General features: G+C 43.2%; 1 protein-coding gene across 2 annotated transcripts in view; it reads right to left on the reverse strand.

The window, feature by feature from the left end:
• The window catches only part of CCDC178 (coiled-coil domain containing 178), a 754,227-nt gene that overhangs the window by 139,353 nt on the left and 591,570 nt on the right, over positions 1-23,304 (reverse strand). For both annotated transcript variants that reach the window (XM_063923667.1, XM_063923668.1), the window contains one exon: positions 6,455-6,604. In XM_063923667.1, the coding sequence (XP_063779737.1) occupies positions 6,455-6,604 (150 nt within the window). The remainder of the gene's footprint in view (positions 1-6,454; positions 6,605-23,304) is intronic.

Here is a 23,304-nt window from a genome sequence, read left to right on the forward strand (position 1 = left end):
TAAGCCTACCCCTAACTCTAATCCTATCCCCTAACCCTAAAAATCATGAAAACCATGTGTCAACCTTTTGACCTTGTTAACCTAAGTTCATATCAAAGTCCATCTAACTGTCGACTTTTTGACCCTGTGAACTTTTGACCCTACCGTCCTATTGACTGTGAACCATCTGGTGTCGTGACTCTCTATTCATTTAATGTCTATTTTCCATCCGGATTCCATTTTAACAAACATCAAGCAGCGATCCCAGCATCCTTACACATTCTTCAGAAATGTATTCTTTTTCTGGTTAATAAACCCAAAACAGAAGAATTTGCGTTTTATAGGCAGACCCATACAGGGTGGGAGGGCAGTTTTTCCTTTCAATGGGCTATAACCTCTCTCAAATACCTTGGCTTGCATTTTCCATCCAATCCCTCATAAAGGGATAATGCCCATGGGGACAATTACAGCTACAATTTGTTAATCCGTGCTACATGGGAGGCTTGACGTTCACTTTGCTCCCATCAATGGTTAACATTATCAGTGTCCCTTTTGCCTTCCATCCCCGACTTTTTTTTTTCGGGGGGGGGGGGGGGGGTTCTCTGGCGTGATTAAAAAATAAATAGTACCTCCAGGGTCTGCGCTATCGCTGCCTAGTGGTGGATCCTCTCAGCATCTCTCTCTATACCTATCTGCAGCTCGAATCCCTACTCCCAGACCTGTCTATTCCCCTCTTTACTTATGTTCAAGTTTCTAGTTACATTATGCTATAAAGGTGTTCTCTGCTTTGACGGAGACTGATTGGAATTGTGTACGCTGTTTATTGCTCCTCTGAAAATGTCTACAATTCTTACATTTACAAGTATACACAGTGTCAAATTGACTTGGATAAAATACAGGATACTATGGCTAAATGGAATGGAGAATTCCCTGGTATCTCATTACGCGATGTATTGCCAGCTACTGTATGTTTAATTCCCAGCTAGTATTTACTTCCTATGCTGAAATGCAGAGCCAGCCCTAGGCATAGGCAGTATAGGCAAATGCCTAGGGCATTTGGGCAGGCTGGATATCGAAGGTGTGCTGTGCCGGCTCCAGATTCAGAAGTCCCAGCTGACAGTAGCTGCCTGATGGGAAGTTCCTGCCCTGTTGCACCATACATTATGATAGGCAGCAAAGCAACAACAGCAGAAAGCCTATACAGCTCAGTGCCAATCATATAGCTCCTTCAGCTTCCATCAGTGTGGCGCTGGCGTGACCTAAGGTCCCATCAGCATCATTCACAGCAGAGAGCGCACTGTGGAGGAAGGAAGTAGAGGGTAGACAGCAAAAGTAAGCAAATTATGAAACCTTGTTAAAGAGAGAGGTTTGGGATTGGTTTGCTGAAGACAAACAAGGGGGCAGATTTGATTGCTGGATACACACAGGGTAGATACTGGACTACTGGAGATGCACAAGGGGAGAGATATTTTATAGCTGGAGAAAAAAGGGGGAGAGATTTGATGGATGGAGGCACTGACACCCTGTGCCTCACCAGTAACTCATGACTACACATTTGAGAACAAAAAGAGTGCCAATCTAGCTTCCCATTGGTGGACTTTTTGTTCCCATACATGCATACTTGCCAACATCCCAGCTGCTCTCTGCAGGAGAGAAGAGGCCAGGTCAGAACAGCAGGAGGTGGGACAGGGAAAGGCTATGCTATGATGCGGCAAGGGCGTGGAGAGGAAGAGGAACAGGGGCATGGTTACAGCGGGCCATCATTGTAGCCACGCCCCCTGCTCTGTAATGCCCATGTATTACCGGCATTATACTGCAGGAGGCGTGGCTATGATGACGTGATTCAGTGAGAATCGAGTCATTGACTTCCCGGACCGCCCACTTTACTTACTAAGTGGGAGGCCGGCAGGGGGCACATACAAAACGGGAGACTTGCCTGTTCTTCCAGGGGGCCAGGAGGGTCTCCTGATTTTCGGAAGCTTGCCGGCCATTCCGGGAGAGTAGGCAAGTATGCATACATGTGGTGAATTGGCCATCAAAAATTGTATTGTGTACGATTACATTTATACTCTTAATTAGTTTCAAGCTTCATATACAGTATTCACTGAAATCAAGGCTCATCCTCCTATATGTTTATTAGGAATTGGATAGCTATTGTCAAGCACCCTCCTCCTGTCTTTTCCATTGGGAAGTTTGGTGCAAGAGTGACAGAAAACTAGAACAGACTTTGCTAAATCCCTAGCAAATGACGCTACAGTAGATGCAATAATACAGAATTCTTAAGGCATCCTCTATGTCTCCTTTATCGTATTATGTGGCTGACATATTATTTCAATTTAACATATGTGGGGTCAATTTATGCTGAATAGTTATTAGAAGCCATGATAACAAAAGTCATTACACTGCAGTTCCGTTTTGACAGTAAAAATTTCTGCAACATTATCACAAATCCTCCAGCATTAGTGCAATGATCCTTACTATAGTTTCATATTAGAATGAAAAGGCTGCTCTAGCATACTTGATAAAAGTTCTTCCTAGCTCGCCTTTTATATTCAGGATTTATTTTAATTTGTGTCAAAATTTGCATTACTTTGAACTCTAGAAAAAAATAAACATAGAAACTACATTTTTCATATCGATGCTTGTGCTTTTTCTAAAACGTACAATTGCATTAGTCAGGGAGTTTTAGCATTGCCTGTCAATCGATGGTAATATAGTGTAAGATCTGTCCAAAAGTGTCTAAAACCCCTAATATTATTTGAAGAAATTCAAAGCCTGTGTGCTCTGTGACTTGAAATAGGACTCTCTGTCTAACACCTACAGTCCAACTGATAGTGATGAATGTTGACAATCCTGAGACACAAGTTTAATGACATGTAAATACTGAATCTGTGTGTCTACTATCCATATTACTAACTGAGGCTGTAGAATATTTGGAAGGATGATAAGAAGATTTTAAATGAGCTTTATTGGTATTATTATATTTTATTTATTAGGCACCACAAGGGTTCTGCAGTGAAGCACACAATGATGAAACACAGCTACATTACCAAGTACAAAGGGCTTCAGATGGAGAAGTTACATACAAGAGCACAACTTTACACATATACATGATTAAATCTACATATTATGTAATCATGTAGTGACATAGAGGGAGAGAGTTTATGTTATGTAGGGGTGCTGTGGGTGGACACAAACAGGGATAGGGGAGCAGAGTTGGGTATTGTAGAGGTTGGAGGGTTGGTAGGAGTGCCTAAAGAGATAGTTTTGAGGGCACATTGGAAGGCTGGGTGAACGTCTGACGATGTGTGGGAGGGCTTTCCAAAGGTCAGGAGGAGCACAGGAGAACTCCCAGGCTTGGGAGAAGGTAATCAGGGAAGAGGTGAGGGCCAGCCTGTTAAGTTCTGTTAGTTCCCTCAGATTCTATTCCTTTTCAGTTAGTTACTGATCAGTGATCCCTTAACAATTGATGCACATGAGTTCCATTATGAATATCAATGCACATCATAGCAAATAAAAAAAAAGGTTTAAATTAAAAGGGTGGAAAATAACGATAAGATTTCAAAAGATTAAAATACACGTGAGCAATGTCCAATGATCGCCCCCCTCCCTCCCTCCCCAAACAGATGCAATATGGCACAGCTGTGAATTTGTACAGAGCAGGCAATTTGTAAAACTGAACCTATGCATGAGGATACACTTGCTAGGGAAGTCCCCAAGCAGTCTAGGACAACTCTGATAGAGTTAGAATTTTCCACTGCAGATACTGTAACTGTCCATGAGAAGACAACAGACTGTTTACATTACAAATCTGTAGTTTATGGAAGTTGGCACAACAAAATGCATTTTCACGGTGAGCCAGAAAGCTTGTGGGTAACACATATAATCAATAGAGGAAGAGTAAATAGTCAGATGAGACCAATATTTTACTTGTTGACTTCAAATCTAGGTGATGTGCTTGGTATAAACCTAACACTACACATCCTGCCAAGAACACTGGCCCAGATTTATCAAACTTGGAGAGTGATAAATTGCACGTTGATAAAGTACCAACCAATCAGCTCCTAATTGTAATTTTTCTAACTCAGCCTCTAGCATGGCAGTTAGGAGCTGATTGGCTGGTACTTTATAACCGTGCAATTTATCACTCTCCAAGGCCTGATAAATCTGAGTCACTGTCTCTATTATCAGGGCCGTTATCAGGGATGTACAGCCAGTACTAATGTACTGGGTCCGAGCTCAGAGGGGAGACCACAGCATGCTGGTGATTATGCCTGCTAATGACTTCCAAGACACCTGCCTGTGAGTAAAAGTAGTTTGCTGCCAGGATCATCAGCGCACTGCAGGCCCCCTGGTTCCCTGACACTGATAGTGATTAGCTGAAGCTGCAGAACAGGAGTTAGTTGCGGGTGAAGCATGGTAGTTGCATGCCCCAGGTCCTCCTCTCATAGAAGGATGGAGATTTTAGACTAACCAATAGCTTCTCCTATTCTCTGCCTACGACTCTACTCCTTTATCACCCTTGCAGTGCCCATTATACTGCTGTGACTACCATAGTGCACAGTAATAGAGGAGCACAGTGGCAGAAGTTCCCCAAGTGTAAAACTGACCCCCTACGTCCTTTCTGCCAACTTCACTGGCAAAGTGTGCCTCTGTCGCCACCACCACCCTAGGTGTGCGTCTGCCCCTATCCAATTGTTCCTTTGACCACTACTCCCCATGTGTTCCTCTGACCACCAATCCCCATGCCTCTAATCCCCGCCCCCCTACCATGTTTCTGATTCTGTCACCACCCCCATCGCAACTTCACTCTTCCTGGCTGGTGGATGCGCATCAGAAGTAGTGTGGATGAACGCAGGAAAGATCATGTTTAATGCTATATATAACTGGAAAGCACTTTTTTTTTTAAATAAATCTTTTGTCATTTTTCTCATTTCAAAAAGTTACCATCATTTATGAACGTGCTACTACCAGCAATAACCACCGACGGTTATACTTTGTATGGAGAAGTTTCACAAGAATCAATACCTGACCATTTGAAGAAGAAAAACACTTTATTCTTTGAACAAAGAACTTTTGTGTAATCAGTATTTTTTTATTTTTTTTATTGCATTTAAGTGTGTGTGATGTATGAATGCCTGAATGAGGAGGGGCATGTACTTAATCTAGGTGCCAGGGATCCATGCTACAACTCTGTGACCACTGTGCTGGAGAAATGAGATAGGATGAGGATTCTGATGGCAGCCCTGCCTACAATGATGGCAGAAGCATAATGCTATAGGGATGCATGCTGCTTCAGGGGCTGAAAGACTTGCACTAATAAATAGCATGGATGAAACCTTAAAAGTAGACCAAAGTCTGTTGCAGTCATGGGACTTGGGAAAATTATTTATGTTTCCACAGCACAATGACCAAATGCATAAAGCAGAGTTGTAGTGGCTTAAAAACAAACAAACAAAAAAAACACTTCAACAATGTTTTGGAGTGGACCACAGGCCAAACCTCAATCCCATCAAGAATCAATTGAATTATTTAAAAGTTTCTATTCTCAATGGACTCCAGCCAACCTCATGGAACTTTGCAATTTTGCAAAGAAAATGTTGTGAAAACTGTACTGTCCAGACCTAACCAAGAGGGTCATTCCAAGTTGATCGCACGTAGCAACTTTTTGCTGCCCGTGCGATCAACTAGACGCTGCCTATGGGGTTGTGTATTTCAGCATAGCAGGGCTGCGAACGCTTTTGCAGCCCTGCTATGCAAAAAAAGTTTCCTGTAAAAGAAGACCAGGGTAAGAGTTACTGTGCGATCTATCCAGCGATGCAGGTCCCAGAATTGACGTCAGACATCCGCCCACCAAATGCCTGGACACGCCTGCATTGGACTCACCAGTCCCCGAAAACGGTGAGTTGCCGTCCGATTCCACCTTCCTCCTGTCAATCTTCTTGCAGTCGTCGCTGCGACCGCTTTCTTCGCTAGCGTTGTCGCTGCCTGGCGACGGCCGTTGCCGGGCAACGATACACCTGCGCGGTTCCGACCCGATTGCGCGGCTGCGAAGAAGTGCAGCGTGCGATCGGGTCGGAATGACGCCCCAAACCAACTGACAGCTATCATTGCAGCTAAATTTGCTTCTGCCAATTATTACAAGGAAGGATAGTTACACATGTAATAAAATCATCAAACTTGTATGTAAATAAGTTATTTTTCCAGCATTTATTTGACATTACAGAGTGTTTTGTGTTGATCATTTGTAAGAAATTGAATTCCCAAATATATTTTGATTCCATTAAGTTGGAAAATGAAATGGGGAAAGGAGAGGGTTTGTTACTTTTTATGTGCTATTGGAGATATCACAGTGCAGTATGGGGTTTATTCATCAATACATTTTGCGGGCTATCCCCCCAAAACACCCGTGAATTTACCAAGATTCTGAATGCAAAGCAGTAGCACTTCTAATAAGTTGTCCATTTAAAATTACCTGCAAGTAGTCTCGTACTGTTGCCTCCATTGATAGCCTGCTTTCAAAGATGCCCAACTGCTTATCTTTCTCATCCAAATAGCTGGTTTGCAGAGTCTGATACTCCTTAACTAATGCTGCATTTTCATCAAGTGCTGCCTGCAAAGCTCCCTGTGTTGTGAGATTAAACAATAAACAATTTACATTAGGTAAATATACTATCACATTCATTATATCATGACAGATAACCATTTCCCCAGAATGAAACATTAAATATAAACTAAACCTCCAATATACTGAAATCAATAGAGATCTGAATGAAGAAAACCCCCAAACAGAGCTACATGTACTCTTCATACTACAAATTGAAAGGGAAAGTTGGAACAAGATGTTTTAATGTTTGGAAGATGTCATATTGGGGTAAATGTATGAAGCAATAATAAGAGAGGAGAAGTGAGCTAGTGGAGAAGCTGCCCATGACAACCAATCAGCTGCTCTGTATAATTTTATAGTATGCAAATTATAAATGTTACTTCAATGCTGATTGGTTGCCATGGGCAACTTCTCCACTGGCTCACTTCACCTCTCTTATTACTGCTTCATACATTTACCCCATTGAGCTTTGCTAAATTATTTTATTTGAAGACTGTACATCCCATTACTACATCCAAATACTAACATTTAAGGGGGGGTGTATCACAATTTTTAAAGAGGGCAAGTGTAGAAGTTGCCCATTGCAACCAATCAGACTCTAGCTGCTGATGTTGGATGTAGCGGAGCGATTCTTTGCTACTGTGCATACAGTACATCTAGGTCACACCGCGCATGTGACCCAATTGTGTCCATACAAATTCATAGTTGTGATTTCAGACACACACACAGAGATATGTATTAAAAATGTAGTGTGTGTTACTGGGAAGTTTAGACAAAATATGACAATGTCCCATCTTATGCTCGTCGTATAGGAGTGTTACGGGTGTATCAGTGAAAGTGTTTGCGCACACAGATGCTCACCCGCTCACATAGGAGGCCATATAGGGATGGGGAGATGTACTAAGCAGTGATAAGAGTGAAGAAATGAGCCAGTGGAGATGTTGCCCATGGCAACCAATCAGCTGCTCTGTATAATTTTATAGTATGTAAAGTATAAATGTTTCTTCAATGCTGATTGGTTGCCATGGGCAACTTTTCCACACTTTTCATTGCTTTGTACATGTCCCCCCCTGGTGCAAATATCGATGGTGTGACCGATAAAGTCTCTAAAGATATATAGATCAGTATTACAGCGCCTACAGATGCTGACAGTGGGCGTCCCAGTCCTTGCACATTTGGAGCCATGAATATACACAAGAGTAGCACTTTGTAGTGGCATTTCTATAAAGTCACAGACAGGCGACAGCAAATAGATGCAGGTGCAGGAGCTTCTGCAGCCACCTCGGAATTAGGCCCTTAGTGCTTTGCATTATTCATTAGTAAAATACATGAATCCACTTGGTTACTCAAGACATTTTACTAGACACAGAACCTGGTTACAGCAAACAAAGGCCTTTACAATGAGCTGTCTCTCTACGCATAGCTAATAATCCCTAATGCAATAGTGCATTGTAAGACTAGCACTACATTGGAGATAGTTAGTCTGGGTACACACTTGGCGATATGCACCCGATATATCGTCCGGACAGCCAGATTGGACGATATAGCGTTCCCATCGTCCAGTGTGTATTCACTATATTATTAACAATGCGCGCTCCCGCGGGTTGTTAACAATGTACAATATCTTTAGATTTTACCTTGAAATCTAAAGTTATTGTACAAAACTTTATGTGGCCGAGTGCCGTCATCCAGTATAGCACACAATATCGTTCAGTGTGTATGAACAATGGGGGTCATTCCAAGTTGATCGCTAGCTAAAATTGTTTGCTGCGCTGCGATTAAGGAAAAATCCGGCACTTCTGCGCATGTGGCGCAGTGCGCACGCGCAACGTACTTTCACAACGGCCGATGTATTTTTACACAAGGTCTAGCGAAGCATTTTAGTCGCACTGCTGGCCGCAGAGTGATTGACAGGAAGTGGGTGTTTCTGGGTGTCAACTGACGGTTTTCAAGGAGTGTTCGGAAAACGCAGGCGTAGCTGGGAGAACGCAGGGCGTGTTTGTGACGTCAAAACAGGACCAGAACAGTCTGAAGCGATCGCAAGCGCTGAGTAGGTCTGGAGCTACTCTGAAACTGCACAATTTTTTTTTGTAGCCGCTCTGCGATCCTTTTGTTCGCACTTCTGCTAAGCTAAGATACACTCCCAGAGGGCGGCGGCTTAGCGTTTGCACGGCTGCTAAAAAGAGCTAGCGAGCGATCAACTCGGAATGACCCCCAATATCGATTGTGGGGGGAAAATCTTGCACAATGTCACATCTGATGTGCATAGGTAAGTGTGTACCCAGCCTACTCTGCTATTGTATCTCATGAGATTAATCAGTTGCTATTCACCTACATTAGAACACATTCCTTATTGGCTTTTATGGACACACAGTAACAGGGGTTCCTTTTGGTAACCTATCACTATTTATATACTTTTGTATAATTTATAACAAGCTTACTTTTATATATTTAGGGCAGAATGAAATCACAAGTGATATATTGACATGCAAAGAACGGTGACTAGCCACTTATCATAATCAACCTGCCCCCGACCTGCCCTTCATTCAGAGCAAACACACGATACCCATATATAGACATTATGGCAGGGAAAAGGTGGCTTTTTTAGATGCACTGTTTACATTGGTGGAGGAATTGTAGTTCTGGAATATAACTGCACTGAGGATCTTTCTAACATTTTAAAGGAACAGTATCTAAAAAGACACAAGTTGGAACATTGCAATTTCGACTGTATGGTCTTGTTTGATACAATTGTTCAAAATTAGAAATTGTGATTCATAGACTTTAATTGCAAATGTATTGGTGAAAATGTATTACCAGGTCCATTTCTGTATTTGAAAACACAGTACAGTAGGAGTCTCCCACATACGAAATTCTGAAATCCAAAATCCCCCCAAAAATGTTTGCATGACTGAGATAGTGACACCTTTGCTCTGTAATGGGTCAGTGTACACAAACTTTGTTTCATGCACAAAATGATTAAAATACTGTATGAAATGACCATCAGGCTGTGTGTATAAAGTACTACAAATGAAATGAAGAGCTCTCAGGTGGCTCTTAGAATCCCCTGTTGCCTGCTCTAATTGTTAAGGTCCACCCCACAATCACAATAACAATATATATAACAAGAAACAAATCAGAGCCTGGCGTTGGTTCTAGTCAATTTTCATAAGAAAATCATTTAATTTAATCTTCTATATCTTTCTGTCTTCTTGTAGTAATAGCAAATTCTTCTTTCTTCTCTTTGTATTTTCTCTGCCTCTCCCGGTATTACACTTATTTGGATGCATTGAAGCAAAGAACATACTGTACGTCCTCAGAACTATGACGAGAACCAGTTACATGCTCTGATTTTTTTTTTCCATTTTATAGTGTTTGTAAATATGGAAAAATCTGAAATCTAAAATACTTCTGGTCCCAAGCATTTTGGATAGGGGAGACTCAACTTGTTCTGCAAAGTACTGTAATATGGGCACTTTTTTAGATATCACAGAATCTGTGTACTGTATGTGTGTGTGACTTGTGCAATAAATTCAACAACTTTTCATACTACACAAATATTATAAACACCATACACAACTATCTAAGGAATGGTTGGGTTTGCATATTTTAATCAGAAATCCAGGACATTCCACCCCCAATCTAACATCCACACATTGAACACAGAACATTCTATAGCTTTGACATTTACAGCAAAATATATATTGGCCAACTCTACACAAGTATCAACGCCTTAGTCAAGTTATATAATTAGAATTTTATTATTCCCTTGATTATTTTTTCTGTGCTGATTAAATAAAATAAGTTTGACACACCAGTAGTGACATATACTGTATATAATGGTTGCATGGTTTTCGAAGCACACAGACGCATTAGTCAAATATCGCTCCATACTGCAATTCCTGCATCCACAATAGAGTCTTACCAGTGGTTGCTGATACTATATTTCCAACGACGACTTCAGAAATACGTGTATCAGTGCTGAAGTCTTTGCTATAGTCAACACATTTGCCATACTGTATTTCCAAAGAAATTCCCAGAAATATGGCACCTGCACAGAAGATAACAAAGATTGGCACTGTTCCAGAATGTGGGCACCATATTCACAGGGGTCGGTTGGGGTAGGCTAAGTGGAAATAAGATGCACATAGGCACACTCATTTGTTAAAATGCATCCGACCAGCTGTGTAGGGAAAGCTCCACCTCTAACCTCTGCTGCCCAGAGACACAGGAATGTGGTGCCAAATGCAAATTTCAGCTCTGACTCTAGAATTTTCTTCTCATTCATTATCTACTGTAAGGTAGGTGCATCAGTAATTCACTCATTTGGGAAATAAGCATTCTGTTAATATTTTTAGATGCAAAAAAAAAATGTACCTGGAAATTCTGGAGCAAATAATAGCGTTAGTTTTGATGGAATTAACAAATTCATTTGTCAACCATGACAGTATTCTTATATCAATCTTAAAAGTTATAATTGGAAAGGTTTTTGATCTTTTAAAAAGCTATAATGATCAAAAACTATAGTTACACTAATGAAGCAAATGGTCTTAGTGCTTAGCCATTCTACAATCTATGTTACTGATTCACAGATGGCTGTCACTGTGAGCTAACATGTTACCTGTAGTCTACAGTATGTCTCTATAAAGTTGATTAGACATCTTATTTCTCAAGGACCTGTGTTATGCTGGGTACACATCTAGCTGACTTGACGGCAGACCTGTCCATCATGCCGACAGAGGGGCCAATTCTGGTAAGCATATACACTTACCGATTGGCCTCTCATTAGGTTGGTCCTTTGGGCATTTGAATTTGGCAGCCCAGCTGTGACATCCAACCCTGCAGCAGGTGTACAGGCATTCATCATGTCACCAGCCAGATGCGCTAATATTTCTGCACATATATATGGCATTGGCTGTGCTGCAGGGCTGACGAAATAGGTCTGTGATCAACGTCATTCACAGACATATTGTGTACACATCCACTGACCTACTACAGTTATATCATCCATTCAATTGAACAGGTGATATAGCGACCAATGTTTACTCAACATTCAACAGGTAGCACAAATTAAATTTTATGGTAACCTGTAGAACCTCCATGTGATGCAGAATTACACATTACTCTAAGGCCAGTTCAAAACATAGTGCCTCTCATTTACAGGTGCACCTTACATGGTAGGTGTGGTAAAGCATGATCAATAATTGTAGGTGAGACAAATAATCAAATCAATGTCCATTCTTTTTCTGCTCAAGACGCTGAAAGCAAACTAAGCACAGGGTAGTAGCTAGACAAAATATATAGACTGTGCACCAGGCACTAGTCGGTGTCCTCTTCTAACCTTATGTCTAGAGCAAAACATGGGGATATATTAAGCCAGGGCATTAATTAACAAGAGTAGGAGGGAAGAGAAATGGAAGTCTGGAGCACGCTGGAAATAAATTAAATAAAAACGTTCATTTTTCCTGCCCCTTTTAATCTTACTGACGTGTTCAAACTATTGGACATGTACTGTAACTGAATATCTCAACTGTACCTGAAGAAATAATGGAGCGTGTCTCAGCAGTAAAACAGAACGGCACTAAACTGATGAGTTTAACCCAGCAGAAAGAGCGGCTGTAAACATGACAAATGCCTGCTATTGATTTCAGGTTTAATTACTCTGTGCAGCACTGACAAAGCCCATCAGATGTTGTTGTGAAGTGTAAATGGAACAGACCACACATCACTGACCATAGGAAACTGATTGTGTCTGCAGTTTGCATTGTTTACTTTATCCTCCGTAAACTTCGGCCTTGATCAAATTAACAAGTGCTACTAACCTCCAACAAACTACCGAGCTCCCTGGTTTTATAGCCGGAGCATGAGATTACCACCATTCAGTGCTGAATGACAAGCGGTAAATGTTTTCCAGCTTACCTTTCATTATCTGCCAGAATGTCTCTAGTGTTTCCTTCTTTTTAAATGAAGAAAGGTGGGACATTCCCTTAAGTGATGGTCAACAAAATACTATTATTTATTTATTAATAGTTTCTTATATAGCGCAGCATATTCCGTTGCGCTTTACAATTGGAACAACAGTAATAGAACAAAACTGGTTAATACCAGACAGTCATAGAGGTAGGAAGGCCCTGCTCGCAGGTTTACAATCTATAGGATGCCCATCTTGTGCCAAAAAGTATTCAATTTTACTTTCTGATAACTTTTGGATAAGATATCCCTCAATGATCAGCACTAGTGGAAACAGTTACTTGTCTGTGCTGTGCAATATTAATTCTGTAATCTACTATATATAAAAATTATATATTAGTAAATCCAGTGCAAGATTTCTAGGTGTTAACCTAAGAGTTCATTAAAAAGAGATCTAGTCTGGTCAAACAATGTAGATAAAATGCTTGCTGGCATCAGAAGGGGGGTGCGGCCCGCTGAGGGGTGACACCAAAGTGATGGCTCCTGCTCAGAGACAGGAGCCAGGTGCTGCACTGTAACATTACAGTGCAGCAACCCGGCTCCTGTCACTGAGCAGGAGCCGGCACTGCAGAAAGAGCACTCCCCGGGCAGCCCGCTCCTCCCGGACCCCCGGCGTGATGAAAACTGGGGTCGGGATGGCTAGCCACGCCCGGTCCCGTGAAACCACGCCGACCCTGTGAAGCCACGCCCCCTTTTTAACCCGACGCACCGGGTGTGAAGGGGCAGAGCGACGCCTTGAAAATGCTGGTTAAAATTATTCTACAACACATTCCCAAAAAATGTAATACCACTCACACAGGGAATAATGTCATCATTACTGTAGATTGGAAGCTCTTTGGACTGAATTTACTAATCAAGTAAATTTGATTATTTGCATCTATTGTAATTTTCCTTATTATTTTTTAACCATTTTGATGCTTTAATTGATGTAATTTTTCTGGAGGTTGCTCATATTCACAACCTCTGGGCTGTCCATGTGGACATCAGAATTGGTGCTGCATACGGACAATGAATATGGGCCCTCATTCCGAGTTGATCGCTCGCAAGGCGAATTTAGCAGAGTTGCTCACGCTAAGCCTACGCCTACTGGGAGTGTATCTTAGCTTCTTAAAATTGCGACCGATGTATTCGCAATATTGCGATTACAAACTACTTAGCAGTTTCAGAGTAGCTTCAGACTTACTCGGTATCTGCGATCAGTTCAGTGCTTGTCGTTCCTGGTTTGACGTCATAAACATACCCAGCGTTCGCCCAGACACTCCCCCGTTTCTCCGGCCACTCCTGCGTTTTTTCCGGAAACGGTAGCGTTTTTATCCACACGCCCATAAAACGCTGTGTTTCCGCCCAGTAACACCCATTTCCTGTCAATCACACTACGATCGCCGGAGCGAAGAAAAAGCCGTGAGTAAAAATACTATCTTCATTGTAAAATTACTTGGCGCAGTCGCAGTGCGATTATTGCGCATGCGTACTAAGCGGAATTTCACTGCGATGCGATGAAAATTACCGAGCTAACGACTCGGAATGAGGGCCATGGAACATAACGGGGTAATTCTGAGTTGATCGCAGCAGCAAGTTTGTTAGCAAGTGGGCAAAACCATGGCCCTCATTCCGAGTTGTTCGCTCGCAAGTGAATTTTAGCAGATTTGCTCATGCTAAGCCGCCGCCTACTGGGAGTGAATCTTAGCATCTTAAAATTGCGAACGATGTATTCACAATATTGCGATTACACACCTCGTAGCAGTTTCTGAGTAGCTTCAGACTTACTCTGCATCTGCGATCATTTCACTGCTTGTCGTTCCTGGTTTGACGTCACAAACACACCCAGCGTTCGCCCAGACACTCCCCCGTTTCTCCGGCCACTCCTGCGTTTTTTCCGGAAACGGTAGCGTTTTATCCAACACGCCCATAAAACGGCCTGTTTCCGCCCAGTAACACCCATTTCCTGTCAATCACATTACGATCGCCAGAACGATGAAAATGCCGTGAGTAAAATTCCTAAGTGCATAGCAAATTTACTTGGCGCAGTCGCAGTGCGGACATTGCGCATGCGCATTAAGCGGAAAATCGCTGCGATGCGAAGATTTTTACTGAGCGAACAACTCGGAATGAGGGCCCATGTGCACTGCAGGGGGGTAGATATAACATGTGCAGAGAGTTAGATTTGGGTGGGTTATATTGTTTCTGTGCAGGGTACATACTGTCTGCTTTATTTTTACACTGCAATTTAGATTTAAGTTTGAATACACCCCACTTAAAACTAACTCTCTCTGCACATGTTATATCTGCCCACCCCTGCAGTGCACATGGTTTTGACCAACTGCTAATAAAATTGCTGCTGCGATCAACTCAGAATTAGGCCCATAGCCCTAACACATTTTGAAGAGCAGAATGCATTGAAGCTGCCTCCCACGACTCACCTCCTCATGTTTTTCTGAAATCCGTTGCCCCTGCCAAGTTCATTTTGTACTTCCCATCTCTGCAAGGTCATTTTAAAAGGAAGCTTGACATACAGATGTGTCCATTTACATCTAGCCTCCCTGCACGTTAAACAACACTTCTAGTCATGCTACGTTGGCGTGACTTGGTATCGCTGAACGGTTTTTCGTGTGACTTTTTCCATTATAATGCATTTTATTCACAAAAGGATGTGAATAGGCGGCACATGATGCTTTTGCTGATTAAAATAAATGATATGCAGCATGCCTATATTCTGTGTGTGCGACGGCGGCTGTATCTGCATACGAAATGCTACGCTACAGAGTTGTCCTAGAAAACACTGTAACATAGCATTTTGTATGCATATACAGGCGCGGTCACACAGGGAATATAAGCATGCCGCATATAATTTTAATCAGCAGACTCTGTCTGTGCATCTTGGGGCTAATTCAGGTTGGATCGCAAATCGCAATCCAACCGGAATCATTACGATCACCCCGCGGGCGCATGCGCAGCACCCATACTGCGCATGCGCCCACACTTTCTGCAGTGGGCCGCAGAAAATGTGATCCCCTCTGCTTGTCAATCAGGCAGAGGTAGTCGCAGTGCGGAGGGGGGCGGCAACACTACATTTCCAGGGTGGAGATGGAGCATTGCAGGGGCGGTGTGGCGCGAATGGGGGTGGAAGCGGGCGAATGGGAGTGTGATCACGGCAGCTGCGTGACATCACGTGCAGACGCCGTGATCAAGAATATAGCGGTGGGCCTCCTGCGGGTGCAGCTAAGCTGCTCTGGCAGGAGCCATCCTCAGTTTCTGCTAACAAGCATAAGTTGCGATGCATTTGCAATTTCTGCTTGTTGAACAGGGGGAGGTGCCGGTCAGCATGCTGGGCGGCCTTGCCCAGCAATAGGCGACCGCGCAGCATGCAATCCAAAGGATTGCAAATTCAAATAGCGGAGGGACGTTGCAGCAATCAACAGGAATTATGCTCCGCGGGACTGTCAGGGCAGCGATGTGTACGTCTGAAGCTTCCTAAGGATGCTCTGGACGATTCTGCTGCAGAGTGCGGTTGGGACCATGGTAGTGGTGGAGCCGTCTACAGGGGATCAGTACTAAATGCCGCCGGCCGGAATCCCGGCGGTCGAAATCCCGACGCCGGAAATCCCGACCACACAATCCCGACAGGGGTGGCGAGCGGAACGCAGCCCCTTGCGGGCTCGCTTCGCTCGCCACGCTGCGGGCACGGTGCCTCGCTACGCTCGCCACACTATTATATTCTCCCTCTATGGGTGTCGTGGACACCCACGGAGGGAGAATATGTCGGGATTGTGGCTCTCGGGATTCCGGCGTCGGTATTTCGACCGCCGGGATTCCGTCCGGCGGCATCTTGACCGCATCCCGTCTACAGGGCTCTGTGTAGCAACACCACTCGCACATTCTTAGTTACCCCTATCAATAGCACATACTGAATAGGTAGCCGAATTACAGTAAAATGTGTCATCTCTCCTAGTAACTGAGCGTAACATGACGTTGATTAAAATTAAACAAAATTAGCTTGAAACTTAATTTACCCAACCTGCAACAAAGTAAGAATGCTTTCAAAAATAGAAGTTTTAATAGTTTATTTTTGTCAGTGAACAAAATTCAAAGTAAATGAACAGAAGAGAAATCTAAATCAAATCAACATTTGGCATGACCACCCTATGCCTTCAAAACAGCATCAATTCTTTTAGGTACACTTGCACAAAGTAGGGGATTTTGTAAGATTATAGTCAGGTGTATGATTAACTAATCATACCAAACAGGTGATAATGATAATCATTTTCAGCTGTAGGTTGAAACATAATCATTAACAGAAACAGTAGGAGGCTAAAGGTGAATACATACTGGCCGATATATCTATTGAACGGCCGTTATATTGCAGCTCCGTCGGCCAGTGTGTACGGGCGATATGTCTGTGAACTCCGTCGTTCACAGGCATATCGCGTCTGCCCCGCAGCACAGCAGACGGCCAACATATCTACTGATATATTGGCGCATCGCTGTGTGTGTACGGGCGACCAGCCGGCCGCCCGTACACATGCTGCGGCGGCTGGCGGTGATTGACAGCTGAACTGGGCGGGGTGTACAAGGTGTTATACTGCATCAACATGGTCTCTCCCATGCAAAGATCTCAAAGCAGACTGGGGCTTCAAGATGTGCTGTTCAAGCTGTTTTGAAGAAGCACAAAGAAACAGGCAACATTGAGGATCATAGATGCAGTGGTCCGCCAAGGAAACTTAATGCATCAGATGTAAGACGCATCGATGTCCAGCAGTGCCATCAGCTTAGAACTGGAAGAAACCAGTGAGACCCAGGTACACCCATTTACTGTCGGAGAAGTCTTTGCCATAAGTAGTCTTCATGGAAGAATTGCGTTCAAAATGCCATACCTTCGACATGGAAACAAGGCCACGTGACTCAGCTATGCATGAAAACATAGGAACTGGGGTGCAGGAAAATGGCAGCAGGTGCACTCTACTGATGAGTCAAAATTTGAAATATTTGGCTGTGACAGAAGGCAGTTTGTTCACCGAAGTGCTGGAAAGTTGTACAATAATGAGTGTCTACAGGCAGCAAAGAAGCATGGTGGAGGTTCCTTGCAAGTTTGGGGCTGCATTTCAGAAAATGGAGTTGGGTATTAATGGTACCCACAATACTGAGAAATACAGGTAGGTACTTATCCATCATACATTACCATCAGGGAAGCATCTGATTGGCTCCAAATTTATTCTGCAGCAGTGCAATGACATCAAACATATAGCCAATACTATTAAGAACTCCCATCAGCGTAAATAAGTAAAAGGAGTCCTGGAAATGATGATATTGCCCCCACAGAACCCTGATCACAACATCATTGAGCCTGTCTGGGATTACATAACAAGACAGAAGGATTTGAGCAAGCTTATATCCACAGAAGATCTGTGGTTAGTTCTCAAAGATGTTTGGAACAACCTCCCTGCCGAGTTCCTTCAAAAACTGTGTGCAAGTGTAACTAGAGAATTGATGGTGTTCTGAAGGCAAAGGGTGGTCACACCAAATATTGAATTGATGTAAATTTCTCTTCTTTGCATTTTGGTAATTGATAACAGGGGCAAACAGGATTTCTAGAGGGGTGTTTCCAAGTGCAATCCACAATCTCCCGCTCTGCTGAACAAGTGCAGGAGTCTGGGGAAGCAGTAGAAGTACCTAGTACCGACTCTGGACATATATATACACATTGGTCTTTTTAAACACTGAATAGAGTATGGAATACAGAATTAATAATGAACACTATAGATAGTGTATAGTATAGGCTGTATCAAACATTTTTAACTAATATAAATAACATATGGGGTCAGGAAAATGTTAAAAATCCCATAATAAATACACAAACATAATAGAACCAGTAGGATACATTACTGCACTTTCTAAGCTCACGTTCTCCCACATCATTATAAGGAGCCTGTCTCTTTTTCCTGGCAGCTACTGTCTGGTCCAGTGCACTGATTGAGCTCTCAAATACTGTACACAGACACCGCAAACTTGGTAGAAGAAGCTGCTGTCACTAGGCATGTGCAGCAGCTCCACTCTGTCCCTTAAAGTGTAAGTTGTGGCTGGATCTCTAGTAATAGTACATTCTATTGCTATTGCATTCATAATATGAGCCGCTGGGCAAGAGGAGGGGATTTCCGGGCAACCAGAAAAAAAAAACCTGCGTTTGCCTATGGATAAAAATAAACTATTAACACTTCTATTTTTGAAAGCATTCTTACTTTGCAGCATTTTTTCCACACCTGCCTGAAACGTTTGCACAGTACTGTATATATTAGTAAATAGTATCAAGTATCTCTATAAACTGTGATTGGTTTGCAGAGGTAGAGTGTAGGCAGCTGTATGACAAGTGCTTAAATCTGTCTTCTTCATTAGGATGAAAACTATTAACTTTCGTGCAAGACTGTCTGAACAAAGTCTCATTCAATGGCAGAAGCCAAAGCAGTTAAGACATGAAATTATGGCCCTCATTCCGAGTTGATCGGTCGCAAGGCGAATTTAGCAGAGTTACACACGCTAAGCCGCCGCCTACTGGGAGTGAATCTTAGCTTCTTAAAATTGCGACCGATGTATTCGCAATATTGCGATTACTAACTACTTAGCAGTTTCAGAGTAGCTCCAGACTTACTCTGCCTGTGCGATCAGTTCAGTGCTTGTCGTTCCTGGTTGACGTCACAAACACACCCAGCGTTCGCCCAGGCACTCCCACCGTTTCTCCGGCCACTCCTGCGTTTTTTCCGGAAACGGTAGCGTTTTCAGCCACACGCCCCTGAAACGCCGTGTTTCCGCCCAGTAACACCCATTTCCTGTCAATCACATTACGTTCGCCGGAGCGATGAAAAAGCCGTGAGTAAAATTACTTTCTACATAGCAAAGTTACTTGGCGCAGTCGCAGTGCGAACATTGCGCATGCGTACTAAGCGGATTTTCATTGCGATGCGATGAAAAATACCGAGCGAACAACTCGGAATGAGGGCCTATAAGTACACAAGGTACGACTGACAGTCCACAAGTGGTTGACAGAGGCTCATATATTGATAAACGTGTTTTTTTTGTGTAGTAAGATACAATTGGAATGAAAGAATTAAAAACACATGAAACTTTTGAGTTAATGAACAGGGTCCTTAAGTGCTCATTTAATTCAAACAGCTGTTTGTTAATGCCGTAAGCGGTGTCATAAACTGTGGAAATACAGTTAAGTGCAAGACACTAGTTAATGCTATAAAGAAACACATGCTCTAATATTAAAAGAGTTTAATGGGATTAATACAGAATAACGCATTAACTGCCTGTTATAATGGTTTAGAGCTGCAGGGCAAGTTCTGCCTCAAAACAACTTTGTAGACAAATCTACAGAAAGTGAAGTTACACTGTACAGCAAATCATGGTTGTTTTTCTATTCCTTGCAAGAAGTGGAACCCTTATACGTTCACATCTGTTCCAATCACACATTGGATAGAATCACAGTTTTCTAAAGTCCTAAATAACTAAAAATGTGGAACCCCTGCAAGTTCCCATCTGTTGACACTATATCTAAAAAAACAATACCCCAAAGTAAAATATATACACACAAACACATACATATGTATGTATGTATGTATGTATGTACGTACGTGTGTGTAGCAATACAGTATGTATAGTTATCGTCAAGTCAACTCACAGGGTATAATATGACAAACAACTAGTTTTCATTTAAAGATTGTTATAAATAAATAGCTAGTTAGGGGCCTAATAGAACAGAATTTCTTATCTGACAAAGGGAGGGTTGCCCTTACACAGCAACAAGTTTCACAGCAACATGTACAGACATTTTTTCTCAGCTCTCTTCTAAAGATAAAGGGGGTCTATGCATCCTTGCCTACCTGACCCTCTCCATGAGGGAGAAAATGCTCTGTTCCTGGACTTTCCTGGTAATGTAGGATTGCCATGACCTGTGGTGAAACACCTTTCTTATCAATTAACTAGCTCACCACAGGTGATGGCAATCATACATTACCAGGAAAGTCCAGGAACAGAGCATTTTCTCCCTCATGGAGAGGGTCAGGTAGGCAAGGATGGGTCTATGTACTAACCCTTGGAGGGAGATAAAGTACTAATAAACCAACTCCTGTCATTTCACAAACACAGCCTATAACATGGTAGTTAAGAGATGATTGGCTGGTTCTTTGGGCCTAATTCAGACCTGATCGTAACAGCAACATTTTTCTCTAATGGGCAAAACCTTGTACAGTGCAGGTGGGGCAGATATAACATATGGGGGGAGATGTACTAAGCCTGAAAAGTGATAAATATCACTGTGATAAAGCACCAGCCAATCGGCTCCTAACTGCCATGTCACAGGCTGTGTTTGAAAAATGACAGTTAGGAGCCGATTGGCTGGTGCTTTATCACAGTGATATTTATCACTTTTCAAGCTTAGTACATCTGGCCCATGCAGAGAGAGTTAGATTTGGGTGGGGTGTATTCAAACTGAAATCTAAATTGTAGTGTAAAAATAAAGCAGCCAGTATCTACCCTGCATAGAAACAATATAACCCACCCAAATCTAACTCTCTCTGCACGTTATATCTGCCCCACCTGCAGTGCAACATGATTTTGCCCATTAGAGAAATAGATTACTTTTGCAATCAGGCCTGAATTAGGCCCTTTGTCTCTCTCCACATTATCTTTCTTCAAGGCTTAGTAAATAAACCACAAACTTTCCTCCAGCCACAGCAGGGGCGTTTCTACAGAGGAGGGGGCCCGTGTGCACCTCCGGGTTTGCCCCCTCCTCTGTACGGCGCTGTAGACTCCGGCATTGTGCCGGAGTCTACTGCACATGCGCAGCTCTCCGGAAACATGGCGCCCGCCATGATCCGGAGACCAATTTGGCTACCGTGCATGCGCGACGGCCATTTTGGCGGCAATTTCCGCTGGGATTGCAGGTCCCAGCGCTGGACTCCGGAAAGGTAAGTGTTAAAATGGGTGCAATGGGTGCAGTGTGGGCCCTCCCTGGACCCAGGGGCCGTGTGCACCGCACCCATTATAGAATTGCCAATGAGCCACAGGCAGAGAGCATACTGTGCTGATAGCCTCCCTCACATGTCAGCAGCTGAAAAGTCTTGTCTACACATAGGTGTACAGTATCTATAATGGGTGCAGGGTCTGTGGTTCACATGGGTCCTAAGGAGCCTTGCACTGTACTCCCTGCTCCCAGAGCATACCATAATGGTGCCAGCAAGTGGGTCTCTTCACCCTATAAAGTGCGCCAGTGGTGCTATCTTTCAAGTGATCTCTTTGGAAATATTGCACGGTGCAGTGACAGACTATATGGCACTGTGCCACAGTCTTTGCTTTCTTCTGCAGTGCTATTCTTCCTAATTAGGGTGGGGGGGATTTTCAGCATTGCAAGAGGAAGTGGGCTCCGCAGCACACGGGCCCACCATGGTCTCCATACGTCTCTGGGCCTAGAGTTAAATGAACTGTAGATTCTAATAAATATACGTTTTTATTCTTTCATAACTCACGCTGTGATTAACTGTAGCGGATGGGCATTTGCCTGATGCATACCCATTTGAATCTTAGGTGAATGTACACAGGTTTGTGGAGCATACAGTATGTTGCATGTTTATATACTGCCCATGCTTCAGTACTGCGCTCATCCAATTCCAGGCAAAGCAGAATTGTATGAATTTCTCTTGCACTTAAGGGCCCTACACACAGCGCGATCCCCCGCCGAGCTGCCCGACGGCAGATACGGCCGACGGGCGACACAGCGGCGGAGGGGGCCGTGACGGGGGGAGTGAAGTTTCTTCACTCCCCCCGTCACCCAGCTCCATAGCAGTGCAGGCAAATATGGACGAGATCGTCCATATTGGCCTGCATGCATAAGTGACAGGGCACCAGCGATGAACGAGCGCAGGACCACACATCGTTCATCGTTGGTGCCTACACACTGAAAGATATGAACTGTATCTCGTTCATTAATGAACGAGATTGTTCATATCTTTCAGTATTCACGCACAGTGTGTAGGGCCCTTTACACTTATGGCTGAAGAGGCAGACGTACAGATGTTTCATCTCTCATCGTTGCTGCAATCATGTTAAACAGCCCTTTAATAACACCGGGAGTCTTTTTGTGCATTTTTCCCCTGAAATATTCGCATCGCCTTGTGAATAAGACGCACAACGATGCAAATAAGATGCACAAGCAGACTTTATATTCTGTGTGCGACTTTGGCTGTATCTGCATACGAAATTCTATATTACAGTGCTTTCCTAGACATGCTGTAATGTAGCATTTCATATGGAGATACAGCCGCAGTCGCATACAGAATATAGGCATGCCACATATAGTTTTAGTCTGCAGAATCTACGTGTGCATCTTTGCAGAGTTGCACGGGAACTTCTGGTCCACTCACGCCAAGGGGTAAATTTACTAAGGTGGGAGATTTTTAGAACTGGTGATGTTGCCCATAGCAACCAATCAGATTATATCTATTATCTGCTAGAAGCTGCTAGATAAATGGTAAGTAGAATCTGATTGGTTGCCATGGGCAACATCACCAGTTCTAAAAATCTCCCACCTTAGTAAATTTACCCCCAAGTATCTTGCAGTGCATCACGTACTGAGGCTAGATGTATGAGGACACATCTGTATAGTATGCAACTAGTATAGGGCTGGTGCTAGTGAACTAGTACCTACTAGACATACATATACAGTTGTTTCCTCCCTCATACTTGCCACTATGCATTTG

This window comes from Pseudophryne corroboree, chromosome 5 (assembly GCF_028390025.1).
Source record: "Pseudophryne corroboree isolate aPseCor3 chromosome 5, aPseCor3.hap2, whole genome shotgun sequence".
Classification (NCBI taxonomy): Eukaryota; Metazoa; Chordata; class Amphibia; order Anura; family Myobatrachidae; genus Pseudophryne; species Pseudophryne corroboree.